This window comes from Petromyzon marinus, chromosome 31 (assembly GCF_048934315.1).
Source record: "Petromyzon marinus isolate PM22_M1 ecotype Great Lakes invasive population chromosome 31, UKy_Petmar_22M1.pri1.0, whole genome shotgun sequence".
NCBI classification, from domain to species: domain Eukaryota; kingdom Metazoa; phylum Chordata; class Hyperoartia; order Petromyzontiformes; family Petromyzontidae; genus Petromyzon; species Petromyzon marinus.
The window spans coordinates 13,064,919-13,078,342 of NC_133697.1; the positions used below are offsets into that span (position 1 = coordinate 13,064,919).

At 53.4% G+C, this 13,424-nt stretch overlaps 1 protein-coding gene across 2 annotated transcripts in view; it reads right to left on the bottom strand.

The window, feature by feature from the left end:
• The window catches only part of LOC116947871 (uncharacterized), an 82,610-nt gene that overhangs the window by 12,008 nt on the left and 57,178 nt on the right, over nt 1-13,424 (bottom strand). For both annotated transcript variants that reach the window (XM_032964104.2, XM_076071109.1), the window contains exons 4-5: nt 7,388-7,547; nt 1,039-1,118 (exon numbers count right to left, since the gene is read on the bottom strand). In XM_032964104.2, the coding sequence (XP_032819995.2) occupies nt 1,039-1,118; nt 7,388-7,547 (240 nt within the window). The remainder of the gene's footprint in view (nt 1-1,038; nt 1,119-7,387; nt 7,548-13,424) is intronic.

Genomic DNA, 13,424 nt, shown 5'->3' on the forward strand with positions numbered 1-13,424 from the left:
ATGGGTGGGGTAGTCCAATAGGGTAGGGAAGGGAGGGGGAGAGACAGGAAGAGAGTGACTGTCGGAAATAAATAATGCATCGTTTCCATGACCAGTTCCAGGCAGACCAGACTGAGTCATGTGAAGTCCGACCTGAAATGTTAGGTTAATAAAACAGTGCTACCAGGAAGGGCTGAGGACAACGATGATGATTATGTTGATGGTGGTGTTTTTTTTGTCTATTTAAACAATGTATATACATTTATAAAACACTGGGTCAAATTACAAAAATAACAAATTCCATTTAAAACACTTTAAAAACTTTCACATTTACACATTTCCCCATGACCACCGCCACCACCGGCCCAGACCTCACCGAGATTCATACCCAGTGAAGGTGGACATTCTCTGGGTTAGACGCGAGGCTGCAGCAGGGAGTGTGGAGGAGGGGTGGTGGAAGGCAACGTGAAGATGAAGGCTGCCACCTGTCCTGGATTTTACAGGATTGTCCTCTTAATGAGGTAGCTGTGCCAGGAAATCTTAAAGTCTTCCGGAAACATTACAAGCCCCGGCTTTTTGTCAGTTGCAGGAAAACACACCAGTCGCTACAATGACATTCTACACGTAGCTCTCCCCTCTTCTGGAATGGCAGGACATTTTCGTCACCTATGAAAATGTCACATTTTCGTTTCGTTCCTTTCGAGGTGGAAACCCCAGTGGGGGGACAAGAGAGGCAAAGGTGGATGGAATTGGCGTGGTACGAGCGCGGAGAAGCGAGGCCCGTTCCGACTCCGGTACAGCTCCAACTACCTCATAAATGGCCATGGACACACGACCGGCTGCGCGGTAAAAATTCAACTTGCGCGGAATTTTCAGCCCGTGTACAGGGGCCGGACCGATTACTGCATTTATCATTACGTCCCAGGATCGCGGAAAGGTGGCGACGGCTTGGGGCGAGGGCTGGGGAGGTGGGGTAGGCCGTCGTCATCCAGCAGTGGATCGAACGTGGCCGTACAACGCGACGACCGTGCCCGTGTGGTGGCGAGGTGGGCCGCTCACCTCGCAGTGCTTGTACGCAGGCCTTCCCCCTTGAGTGTGCTCTGGCCGGTAGTACCAGAAGAGGCTCATGGTCAGCTCACCTGTGAATCAACACAGGAGGACTTGTCAACACACCGTGCCAAGTGCCGTTTTTGTTGCACATTCGTGAAAACCCAAGAGACGGGGCGGGGTGGTGGGGGGGGGTGGAGCATTCGTCTCATTTTGAACGAGTGACCCAGGTTTTGCGAGAGTGGCCTGTTACTCGCAGGAAAGAGAGGCACGCGAACAGCTGCGTGGCCTGGTTAGTTGAGACAGCTTATGTACACACACACACATAAACAGTGTACATTATATATATGAAGCTCACATGTGCTATCGATCCACTGCAATGGGTAGATGCAGAGGGGGGAAAAAAACACAGATGGGACGATTAATTTATTAAGTGAGTTTATCGGTGAAATGTTGCTACCGAGTGCTTTTATTATCGTGGACTTCTTGGACACGCTTACAAATAGGCTGGACGGTTTTCGGCGAGTTATCTGATCAGTCGAGCTATCGAACTGATCATCAGCAGAGGAATCCCACCACTTGCATAAATCGCAGAGACCAATGCAGTTTTTGTTCTAGTCCAATCCAGCGGAAATCGTTTCGCTATGGGTAGAGAGATGCCCCAAACGTCGTGCGTGCCACGGTGGCTCGGAGATGTTAACTACCTCGCCTAGTATACACGAGGTCGTGGGTTGATCCCGACCCCGACACCTGCATATTTGGAGTTCGCATGTTCTCTCCGCGGCCGTGTGGATTTATCTCCGGGTCCTCCGGTTTATCCCTCCACATTTGGAACCAACATCACGGATTCGGAGTATTTGGCTCCTATACATTTCCACACGATGATAAGCCCACTTCGTTGAGCAATCATTTGAAGCGCTACTGAAAAAGAGCTACATATAGCTCAGTGAGCTATAAATGGTAAATAAAAAGGATTTGCAGTAACTAGTAATTTGGTGTCTGCAGCAGCGACGATGCCTTGTGACGACCACACCTGGTTCGCCCAGCTGCAGCATGAGCTCATAGTGAGGTGGTGGTTTGTCATCGCCAACACGCGCTTCCGATTTCAAAACACTAACATTGCAAATAAATATATTTTATTTAAATGTACGTAGAAATTCGTAATCCGATTTGCCAGTGTCATCCTGCAGCAGATTTGCCCGCAATGGGTTTTTTTATGGAAATGTCGGTATTTGCAGCACTTTTCTAGAATGCTGACATTCAAACACACCCCCCATCTACACACCCACACAATCATGCACGACGTATAAATATTATCAACAGCCATTGTGTGTTCACCATGAGGTGTGGCTAACTGCGCACCTGGCTGTCCTTGTGGCCTTCGCATGAAGCTACAAAACGCACCAGGTGCACAAAGCATGCATTTACAGCCGAGTTGACCTAGTTGAGACCCAGGCCAGGTTTATGCAAATATTACCACCAGCCTTGTGCATTGGGCTAGGGATCCGACCGAGACCGTTCAGGCTGACAGACTGCTGTGGCAAGTTCCCATCTAGCGAGCACCTCTTTGAGGACCAGCATGGCACACGAGCGGGGTGGTGCGACTAGCTCCACGTGGATGCAAACTGCACTGCTGATTATTTTACACACACACACACAAACGTCGGGTACGCTATAATTCATGCCGAGTCAACCTTGGGGAATCTGGACGGATTCAAAGAACGTGGAGAGGCCAGGGGTTGAACGCCGGTCACGGAAACCGTAACGGGGCGTTCCAACCGGCCGCGTCACCGTATACATTTCACACACACACCTACAGAAACACGCGAGCAACAACGCAACAAAGTTCATCCGAGCAGCAGCGGCGGTGGCGGCGGCATTCCAATGAGGGAAAAAAACAAGAAACCGGGCCAGGACTTGGACGACTGCCGCAAGCCCACGCTGGGCCCTCGACCGCGCTCCCACAAAGCTCGCACGCGCGCGAAACCAAACAAGGCGACAAAAACGACAACGTGCATCAGCTGTGCGGTTACTCCCCACCACACTCCCCGCCACACTCCCCGCCACACTCCCCGCCACACTCCCCGCCACACTCCCCGCCACACTCCCCGCCACACTCCCCGCCACACTCCCCGCCACACTCCCCACCACCCTCCCCACCACCCTCCCCACCACACTCCCCACCACACTCCCCGCCCGCCCGCCCGACGTGTCGCGCATCATCATTTACGCGGGGAGAGCAGCGCGTACCGCTCTCACGGACGGAAGGGAGCGTCTCGGAGCCGCCACGCTGTAACACCGTTCATCATCCCCACTTTATTTGCTTTGCGGAGAGCCGAAGGGGAAATGGTCGGGGATGGGGACGGGGTGGTGGTGTGGGCCCTGCGAGCTCGCGAAAACCATGACCTCGGTAAATAATACCTTTGATAAGACGGTCCACGACGAGGGCAGGACTTACCGATTCAGTTTGAAGAACATCGCCGTAACCTCTGTCGCAATTAACAGGGCAATTAACTTGACCCCTTGCGTGAAGTGGTGGGTGGGGGGGGAGGGTGGAAATCACTGCAGGCTACTCAAGTTAAACCATTTAATCAGCTAGCGATGAGGAAACACACGCAATTAAATCACTATTAAATGGCACGAGTGCGTGTCTGTGTGCACAACGCAGACTGGTGAACTGCGCTACGATCCCAGGTCGACCTCCGTGACCCGAGGGTTAACTTTTTTGTGCCACGCGCAAGTGGTACGCGAGCCTGGCTTGTGCCTCCCCTAGTTGAACTCGGCCTACAACAATATGCGCCTTGTGTGGCAGCGGGGGTTCATGGGCAGTGGAGTGTTTGACCATCGGTTCCTGTGCTCATTTATGTACGTGGATGCTTGCACGCACGTGGTCGTGAATGCAATTCTATAAAAAGGGAGCGGTGGCGTAGTGGTTAGGACGTTGCGATACGAACCCGGCAAACCCGAGTTATATTTCCCGCTCATGGCCAACACCAGTGACGATTATTTTCCACCGGTCCTGGGCCTCCCCGAGTTTGAATCAGCCTCGAATGAGTACCTGGTGCAGTGTGTAAACATCGCTACGAGGGAGACAAAAGCGGCCCAGGCGTGGTTGCTGGCCACCCACCTCCTCCCCGTGTACAGTTCCAGCCTTTATTAGGTGCTCGCTAACAGCACTTGCCCCAACAGTCTGTTAAGGCTATACGGAGGATCTTTGTCTATTCAAATGCATACGTGTATTAGTGTAAGAGTAAGCATGCAAGCATGTGCACGCGTGTGCTAATGTGCGTACGAAGTGATATAACGTTAAATTCCGTACGGCTCGTTTACAAGCGGCCATAAGTTTGCTCTGCCGAACGCCTTCGCCAGAGAGGAAACATCGATTCATTAAGGAGGACCCATTTATAGGCACCGCTGCGATTTGCTTACTCGTCAGCGGCATTAAAACAAAAAAAATACCCGTGTGTTCCAGCGAGCGCCACCGTACTGCCGAAATGTTTCTGACTTTTACAAGACGCCGGTGTTTGTTTTGGAGGGGTGGGGTGGGGTAGAGGGGTTAAGTGCACAACGCTCGTGGTTACGCCGTCCACAAAAAAATCCTCTGCGGCCACGGCCGACGGCTGACCAAAATCCGTCGGCGAAATTTAAAGCCCCTGTTGCGAGCGAACAGGAAGAAGAGTCTTGATGTCACGTTCACTCGAGGGAACCGAGAAGGACCGGGCTCGCCGGGGAAGGAGAACCAAATATGATGCCGTTGTACCATTCAATTACAAATTAAAATGGCAAAAAATTTAACTCAACGCTAAACAGAACCGAAGTCGGGATAAATCAACGAGGAGGAAGATACATCGGGGTCCGGTTTGCTTCGTTTATCCGGCGACTCGTGGGACGCGACTCCTTTAGTATTGTGGCCCCCCAATTAAGCCCCCCCTCTCCCCCGAGGTTACTCAGGCCACAAGACACAGAAAGATCACACACGTGCACGCCTCTCGCCACCGCGGTGTTCGCAAGGCCTTTGTTTCACGTCGCGCGCTGCGTGCGCGCGTGGTCTCTCCGCCACGTGGCGCCGGCGTTTCCCGTGCACGCACGAGTCCCGAGTTTCCCCTGCACGGTGTCCATGCCGCGACCTGCAAGGCACATCTTATGGCCCGCGGCGAATTGAGAATCGGCAGGGCAGTTCTAAATTATTTTTTTATATTCTCGTTTAAGCTACGTTTGCGTTTTGTTCTTTGGCGGCCCGTACTATTAATACAGGCCACAGTGGGCACCCGCGGTGTGTTTACACGAAGGTTTCACTGGTCACGTAAATTGTGCGTTGCCTTCACCCCACCCCAATCCCATCCTAACCCAACAAACACCCCCATCCATTCTACCGACCGCCAGCTCAATAAAGCCTCACTGTGGCTCCTCCCAGGCCACAAGCCCACCCCCCATACGCAAGCGGACGTAAAAAAAAACACCCGTTCCAAAGCAAACGACAATTAAAGAGAGAAAAAAATTGACGACACGGAGCATTCCGCCCTCCGACCGAGCTTTTACAACCTCGAGCTCGCGAGCTTAACATGTGGCAGCGATTTTCAACGTTATTTTGAAGAAAATAAACGCGGGAGAGGGGAAGCGATGAAGGCGGGGGTGGGGTAGAGGGGGGGGGGGTCCAGAAAGAGTTCTTCTGTTATTTAAAATAAAGACGTAAAAATAGAATGAATACCAAAAGAGAACCGATGTCTTCGCTATCGCCAATGGCAACCCAATCGTGCAGAGCCCGAGATGCGGTAAAGACGCGTGCCTCCTAGGTCATCAGACCATTGCACACCGTTGCAAATGAGATGTTCCACCTCGATCAATTAGCCGGGTGCAGTATTCTAATAAATGAATTAACACGTTTTTTATTTAACTACTTCCGAAGCCACTGCAAGAGGTCTCGCCCACACAACACGCTGGCTAGATGTTAACTACCTCGCTAGGTATACAGGAGGTCGTGGGTTTGATCCCGATTCTGAGGCCTGTATATTTGGATTTTGCATTTTCTCCCCATGGTTGCGTGAATTTTTCCTCCGGGTCCTCCGGTTTTTCCCTCCACATTTAGAATCAACATTAAGCGCTTGGAGTATTTGGCTGTTGCTACAAATGTCCACATGATGATGAGCTACTTCGTTGAGCCATCTGTAACGTGTGACCAAGCCTCTACTGAAAAAGAGCTGGATAAGCTCAGGTGGGCCTTACCTGGTGAAAATCAAAAATAGTTAAAATAGTAAATATCTGTTCCAGGTTCAACTCAGGTTACGAGAGCTTTCCCACCAACGGTGGGTTGAGCGATCCGACACGCTGATGAATACGTTTTGATGTCACGGGGAATTATATATATATTTTTTTCTTCTCCGGATCTCGCTCCAAAGTCGGATTACGCCGGCCACGTTTTGTGAGAGGTTGCAATTTCCATTTCCCACCACCCCCGCGCGCCACGGGATCGAATTGTCAATTAACTATTTAGCACTGTGAGAGATGAGCACACGTTATCACGGGCGGCGGCAGTCGCGAGCAACACCTAGGGGTAGCGTCTCCCACGTAGCCGCCACCAATACCAATAGCCGCCATTCGCCACTCAGTGACATCACCACGGTGCCTGTGCCAGGCCAGGTGCTATTTGAGGCCACGTGAAGTGTCGAAGGCTCGCTGACAGGAAGTCTCGGGACAGACCCTTGGTGCCATGGGTCAGTCGACTGAGATGACCGGTAGATGCACCCAGCTGTACCCCCAACTCTGCTAAACTTGCTGCGTTTTAGCCGCCCGATGCGGTGCTCGTTGTTGTGAGCGTCGCTCCTCTGCCCTCCGTTGTTGCTGGAGGGCGACTGCCTCCAACTGCCCAGTAGCGTCCTTAACGAGCCTCCTCCCATAGCTGCCACCACCGCTACCATCATCAGCAGCATTAGTAAATATTACAGCTACACTGCTGAACGTAGTGGATAGATCACAGCCGATGACGATGATGACCATTTACTGTTCCTTAATACAAATAAGAGTAAAGCAGGTAAGGACAGCCAGCCACTTTGTAACATTATTTATTTAGTAACGTTTCCAAGGGGCGTAATCGTGCCACCGAGTAGCTTTCGTGAAATCGGCATTATCATCCTGAGCAGATAAATAGCTTCTTGTCCTTTAAGAAACAAACCGAGCTAATAATTGAGAGATTAATGAGCAAGATTAGTAATCGTTTCAAGCAGATCGAATCTATAAATCGCATTACAGGACTAGTTCTTTCCTTTAGCCACCGTATGGCTCTGCAAGCATGTACATGTGCTCGTGCGTGCACGTGCATACGTGCACGCACGCGCGCGTGTGTGTGTGTGTGTGTGCGACGTACCAGACCGCGGATCCTCCCAGAGGGCGGAGATTTTGGCGACGAAGGGCAGTGATCGGCGGCGAGCTCCGGAGCGCAGGAGCACGCAGTCGCGCACGCGCACCACGAGACCCGCGCAGCGCACCGCCGAGAAGCAGCGGCGCACCGCCAGCTCCGCCTCGCCCTGAGCACACGCACGCACACGCACGCAGAGACAAAGATCCCACCGTTTAGCCTCGCACTCAGTTGGGGCAAGTGCTGTTAGCGAGCAGCACGTGTAAAGGCGGGCGCGGCACGCGAGCGGCAAACACCACGCGCCCGGCCGCCTTTGTCTCCCCAGTGGCGATGTTTACACACCGCACCAGGTACTGATTCGAGGCCGAGTCGACCTAGGGGAGGGCACAGGACCGGTTCAACTAAAAATCGGGTCGCCAGGTTCGTAGCGCAGCGTGCCAACCGCAACACTACCGCTGACCCTGTACATACGTACGCACGAACACGCCAACCTCTCGCGACATTCAGTCGCGTGAACCGTCAGGCAGTCCAACGGAGCGAGCGCCGGACGGCAACAGGCTGCCGAATAGCCGAACGCGTTCAAGCGTCGGGGGCTGAGCGTGAACGGGGAGGGGGAGGTGGGGTGGCACGGTAACCCTCGTAAAGACGATCGAATAGGAGCAAAACTTTGGTGTCAAGTTGGGCTGCTACGAGGAAACGTAACCTTGAGAAAATCGTCTACGTTGATTAAAGGATTGGTCTGCACCTTGCAGACACAAACCAGCGCAAAGAAAAGCAGGACCACTTGCAAATCTCCAAATATGCATTGTCCCGACACACAAGCCACCCATCAGCTTCCATACTGCGAATTAAAAACACTTCCCAAGACAAACGCACGTTGGAAAAGGTGTTACGGCATTGCGTGCGAACGGATGATTTCTCTTCATCTTTGTTTTAAATATCCATTGGAGAATACAACCCCCACCATCAGCAAAAAAAAAAAAACCACACCAAGGTCACGATAATCAGGTGTGGCAGGGACACGAGCGAGAGCCAGAGGCCGATTCACAGCTCGCGGTGTTAAGGGTACGCGGACGCTTGCGATACGTGGACGTCGGTAACTGTTATTTGGCTCGCGCCGCTTCCAAGTTAACTAGGCCTAGAGCGAGTAACCGGTGACATAGCGTGGGCGACAATCGGCATTGCTGGATGAAGAAGGGGATGTGAATACAATGCTCGTAACTCCGCAGCGAATCACTGAGGGCACTACGAGGTGGGGGACAGGACCAGCGGGTGGGGGACAGGACCAGCGGGTGGGTGCAGGGCAGCACCAATTTACAGCTCGCCGTGTCCTCATCCCCCCCCCCCCCCCACAGTGTCCCCCTGCTGCATCCCCCCCACGGTGTCCCCCACAGTGTCCCCCCACGGTGTCCCTCCTGCTGCATCCCCCCACGGTGTCCCCCATGGTGTCCCCACAATGTCCCCATGGTGTCCCCACGGTGTCCCCACAATGTCCCCACGGTGTCCCCCATGGTGTCCCCACAATGTCCCCCACGGTGTCCCCACAGTGTCCCCCACAGTGTCCCCCATGGTGTCCCCCATGGTGTCCCCACAGTGTCCCCCATGGTGTCCCCCATGGTGTCCCCCACGGTGTTCCCCCTGCTGCATCCCCCCCATGGTGTCCCCCACGGTGTCCCCCGCTGCGTCCTCCCCCGCTGCTTCCCCCCCCCCCCGCTGCGTCCCCCCCCCCCCGCTGCGTCCCCCCCCCTCCCCCCCCGCTGCGTCCCCACGGCATAACCCTCGACGGCTGGTGCCGTAAAAGGGACTGGGATTAAAAATAGCGGCGATAAAGTCGAGGTGAGCGTCACAGGCAGGTGACTCCCAGCGGTCACCCACTCTCTCGCGGGCGAGACAGCGGCTGAGCGAGCGAGCGAGCGAGGGAGCGAGTGAGCGAGGGAGGGAGCGAGCCCCGGTTACTCGACCGAAGCGACACTTTACATGGCGGCAATGTCACGACGACGATGGCGAGTGTGACGGTGTTGTCGGGTTACACCGAGATATCGCCGACGATGTCATCGGGCGATTTCGCTTTTGCGCGGCGGGCGGAAGCGAACGGCCCCGCCAATCCCACGCCGGCGGTGGCTGTGAAAGGTGGGATGGGTGGCGCTGCGGATTGGAGGGCCGTCCGTCGGGAGGTCGAGTCGAGCTTGAACGTCGGTTGTCCTATGGGGAAGGCTGGCTCCTGCTACCGGCTGCCTCAGGGGTTGCTCTGCAACGACCGCGAGCGGGGGTGACGCTTTTGGTCTCCCTGCTCGCTCGCGATTGCCAAACGAGACTTTGTGGGGCTGCAAACCAATTCGACTAAGCGCAAAATCTTGGTTCGTGCGGCACCGACGATGAGCGGATACGTTTTCTCGTTTGTAGATTGGGGGGGGGGGGGGGGGGAATCTAAATATTATCAGAGTTCTTGTTTACTCTGCCTCTGCAAACCTGCAGATGGCTGGCAACCTTGGATAGAGAAACCTTGGCAAGGCCCCCCCCCCACCACCCAGTATAAAAAAAAAAGTCTCGACTCCCCCGAGTCGCAGCAATGGCACCCCGCAGATCGGTGCAACTTGCGAGGGGAGGAATCCGCTCAAGGTCAGGGTGCGGGTGTTTGGGAAGAAACTAAACCATTGTCTATTTTTAAACCAAAAAAACACTTTTAAATCAAGGTAAGTTAAACAAAGCGTGCAGGCGGTGGCACAGGGGTTGGCGCACTGCGCTAGGAACACGACAACTTGAGCTCAATTCTTGGCATCGGTGCCGAGTAACCGATCTTGGGGCCCTCCTGCCGCCACCCTTCACCAACCTACACACTGAACCAGCTTGGCGAAGAATGGTCAAACCCCCGTAACCGGCACGACGCGAGAAGGACATCAATTAGCAGTGGTCTGGCAGAGGGCTGCGAAGCATTTACCGAACGACTTCAAGGTTTTATTGTTCGTCAGTCGAACCGTCGAGGGCAGATTCTGTTCGTGTAAACAGTGCATTTAAATGGAATGGTTGCCACTGTTGTGCACAAGCGTAGCACTCGAATTGCATGCGCAGAGTGTAGCGAGCGAGCGCACGTGCGTGCGTGAACGCGCCCACATGTGAACGCGCCCATGTACCGCGGCGGTTGTGCCACACAGCTCTCGTACCCCCCCCCCCTCCCCCACCGCGCGTTGTTCCGCACGACGTCCGACGTTTCGCTATAGGTGCCGGGAGCATTGAGTTACGGAAGAAGCGCAGTTCCGCATGTGCCCGATGCGCTCCATCCCAGAGATCGCTCACTTGCACAGGTGTCGGTGTTTAGTGCGCAGAAATAAACGTCGAGTCTCGCCAATTTGATTTTTTTTCTGCTGGTACAGTCGGCGCGCGTCGTTGCCATTTGAAAATTGACTCTGCCAAGGTAAAAAAATATATATATAAAACGCTTCGAGAGAATTTTCTTTGAGTTTTTTTTTTTAAGCGGCAGGGGCAATGAACACCAAGCATCCGCTCGCGCGAAAAATAAACCAGGAAATTACGGCCGGTGTTGTCTTTGGAGAACAAAAAACAGCCACGATGCCATTCCCTCTCGTTTGTTTTTAATTACCTGTTGTGACAGACTTTAACTGTAATTTCAATCCGCTCCAGGAGAGCCCCTCCAAGTGGAGGCCCTGTCCGCCGGCCGTGGCATGAGCAAGGAATTGCAGGGTTGCGCCTTTATCTTTTTACTCAGAGCCAACCATCGATGGGTGGATGATGTACCGGCACGTTCAACTTTTAGAAATAGGCAATGAAAGTGTTTTGCTGCTATAAATGTCCAAATGATAAGCCACTTTGCACACCTATCATTTGTGGCCAGGTCGCTTCTGAAAAAGTTAATACCTCAGGTGGGATATGCCTGGTAGGATGGGAATGGTTTAGTTGTATTTGTATGTGTGATTTGTTTAACTTTCTTGTACTCTGCACTACTCTCATGTCTTGTACTGTTTGTTGCTGGAACGTTCTTTCCCGCCCCTACTGGACATCTCTTAAAGAGCTTAATAGCTCATCGGAATTCCTCCAGTATAAATAAATATTCAGATTCTGAACTTGACGCCAACGTTGCTTACACAGCATGGGTAAACATGTCTTCACACTTTGTAGGGGGTTTTCAGTTTCCCCCACTGGGTGATTCTATTTACTATTGGCCATGCCTGGCCGTGGGATCTCTCACACCTCTAAAGGGGCCCCGTGACTAAAAGCGCTGCGCAATGAAATGTCCCACGAAAGCCGCATCAAATAACAATGCCGACTGCGTGCCCAACAATTGTAAAAAGGCAGTTGTGAAGCAACGGGGATTATATTCTTCTAAGAGCTTTGTGGCTCATCAGATTCCCCCAGTATAAATTCTGAGCAGCAATTTGTTTTCGGGTGGGGTATTCCAACCATGATCAAACCACTGCTGGATGTAACCCCCCCCCCCCCCAACCGCAAGCTCTGGACAATGGTTATGTTAACGAACGGAATTCTTAAAAAAAGATTAAAGGTGCAGCCATGTAACCGCTTGCTCGCCCCACTGCTAGTGAAGAGCCCTCTGGCTGAAGGAGATCCCCTGGAGGGTATGTATTCAGAGGCCTTCTCGTCCAACTGGCAGGGAGTAACCCCCACACTTTACCCCACCACTGGCGAACCCAGCCCAACGACTCAATGTGGCATGTACCCATTTTATACCGCGGGGTGGAGAAGAGGCTTGGCGGTGGGGTGGGGGGGGGGATTTAAAAAAAAATCGCTCCATTTGTTTCACAACTGCCTCGCCCGGAGATCTTGATCGAAGCGGCCAAAACGATCGCACCGGCAGCAGCAGCAGCAGCAGCAGATGCAGGCAGTCCGCAGACGCTACGTTTAAGCAAGCGCACGGCCGAGTGCCAATCGATAATTTATTACCGAGATTTCTGTCGACATCAGCACGCAAGACTGTATGATTGTGAAACAGATGACCGTGAAAAAATATGCGCTTGCGAAATTTGGATGACTCAATAACGGTATAAACGGCCATCGCTGCAGGGCCAATAACATCTCCTAAACGTACACGCATGGACACACAGGGACAAAAGCTCCTCTGTATAATCTACAGAGTGATGTGGGGCCAACTGCTGTTAGCGAGCACCCATTAAGGCTGGCACGGTACACGAGGGGTTGGTGCGGTTATCAGCACCACGCCTAGACGAACTTTCTCCCCGGTGCTGCCGTTTACACTACGCACCTTATTTAAGGCCGAGTTGACCTAGGGGAAAACCAGGAATGGCTAAGACATTCGCCACCGATGTTGGCTGCGAGTGGAAATCGAGCTTAGGTCGCCGCGTTCGTAGCGGGTGCGATAAATCCACGACGCTGGCACTCCCCGCGATGCACGCACGCCCAGACGCGCACCAACACACGGGCACATAGGTTCCCCCACTGCCTGCTTTGCCTGGATGAAGCAGCAATGCGAGCGTTGTTAGCAAGCACCTATTCGAGGCTGCCAGGACACACAAGTGCAAGGTGGGGAGGGGGCAAACGCCACTCGCGGCCAGCCGGCCTTGGCCTGCCCAGTGCCAACGGCGGTCGATGCACCGATACATTTCATGAACAACACGCGCGCTCGCATGCACCACGGACACAAGGTCCGTGTGAATCCCTGCTCGCACGGAGCGACAGCATAGACGGCGTTTATCTCCGTTAGTGGCCCTGAGCCAGTGGCGCAAATTTCACATTCCCTGGTTGTCGAACGATAGTCAGCGAGTCTCAAGGACCAATCAGAAGCGGGGGTCGCACAACAACCTGCCTTGTCGCAGTCCCTGCAGCAACAAACACCGCCAACACACCACCACCGTCAGCCCAGAATGGTACGCCAAGTGTCACTGCTGTTCAGAGTGCCGTTGGGTCTGCTTGAAGGCTCGCTCTGCGACCCGTTTAGCTGTGTATGTAATGGGTTGTGTATGTAATGGGTTGTCGCGTGACCAATTGCTTTGTCACGCGCCAAGCGCTTTGAGCGCTCTGGCATGCCAACCATTGCCACAAGTGAACCGAATTCCAG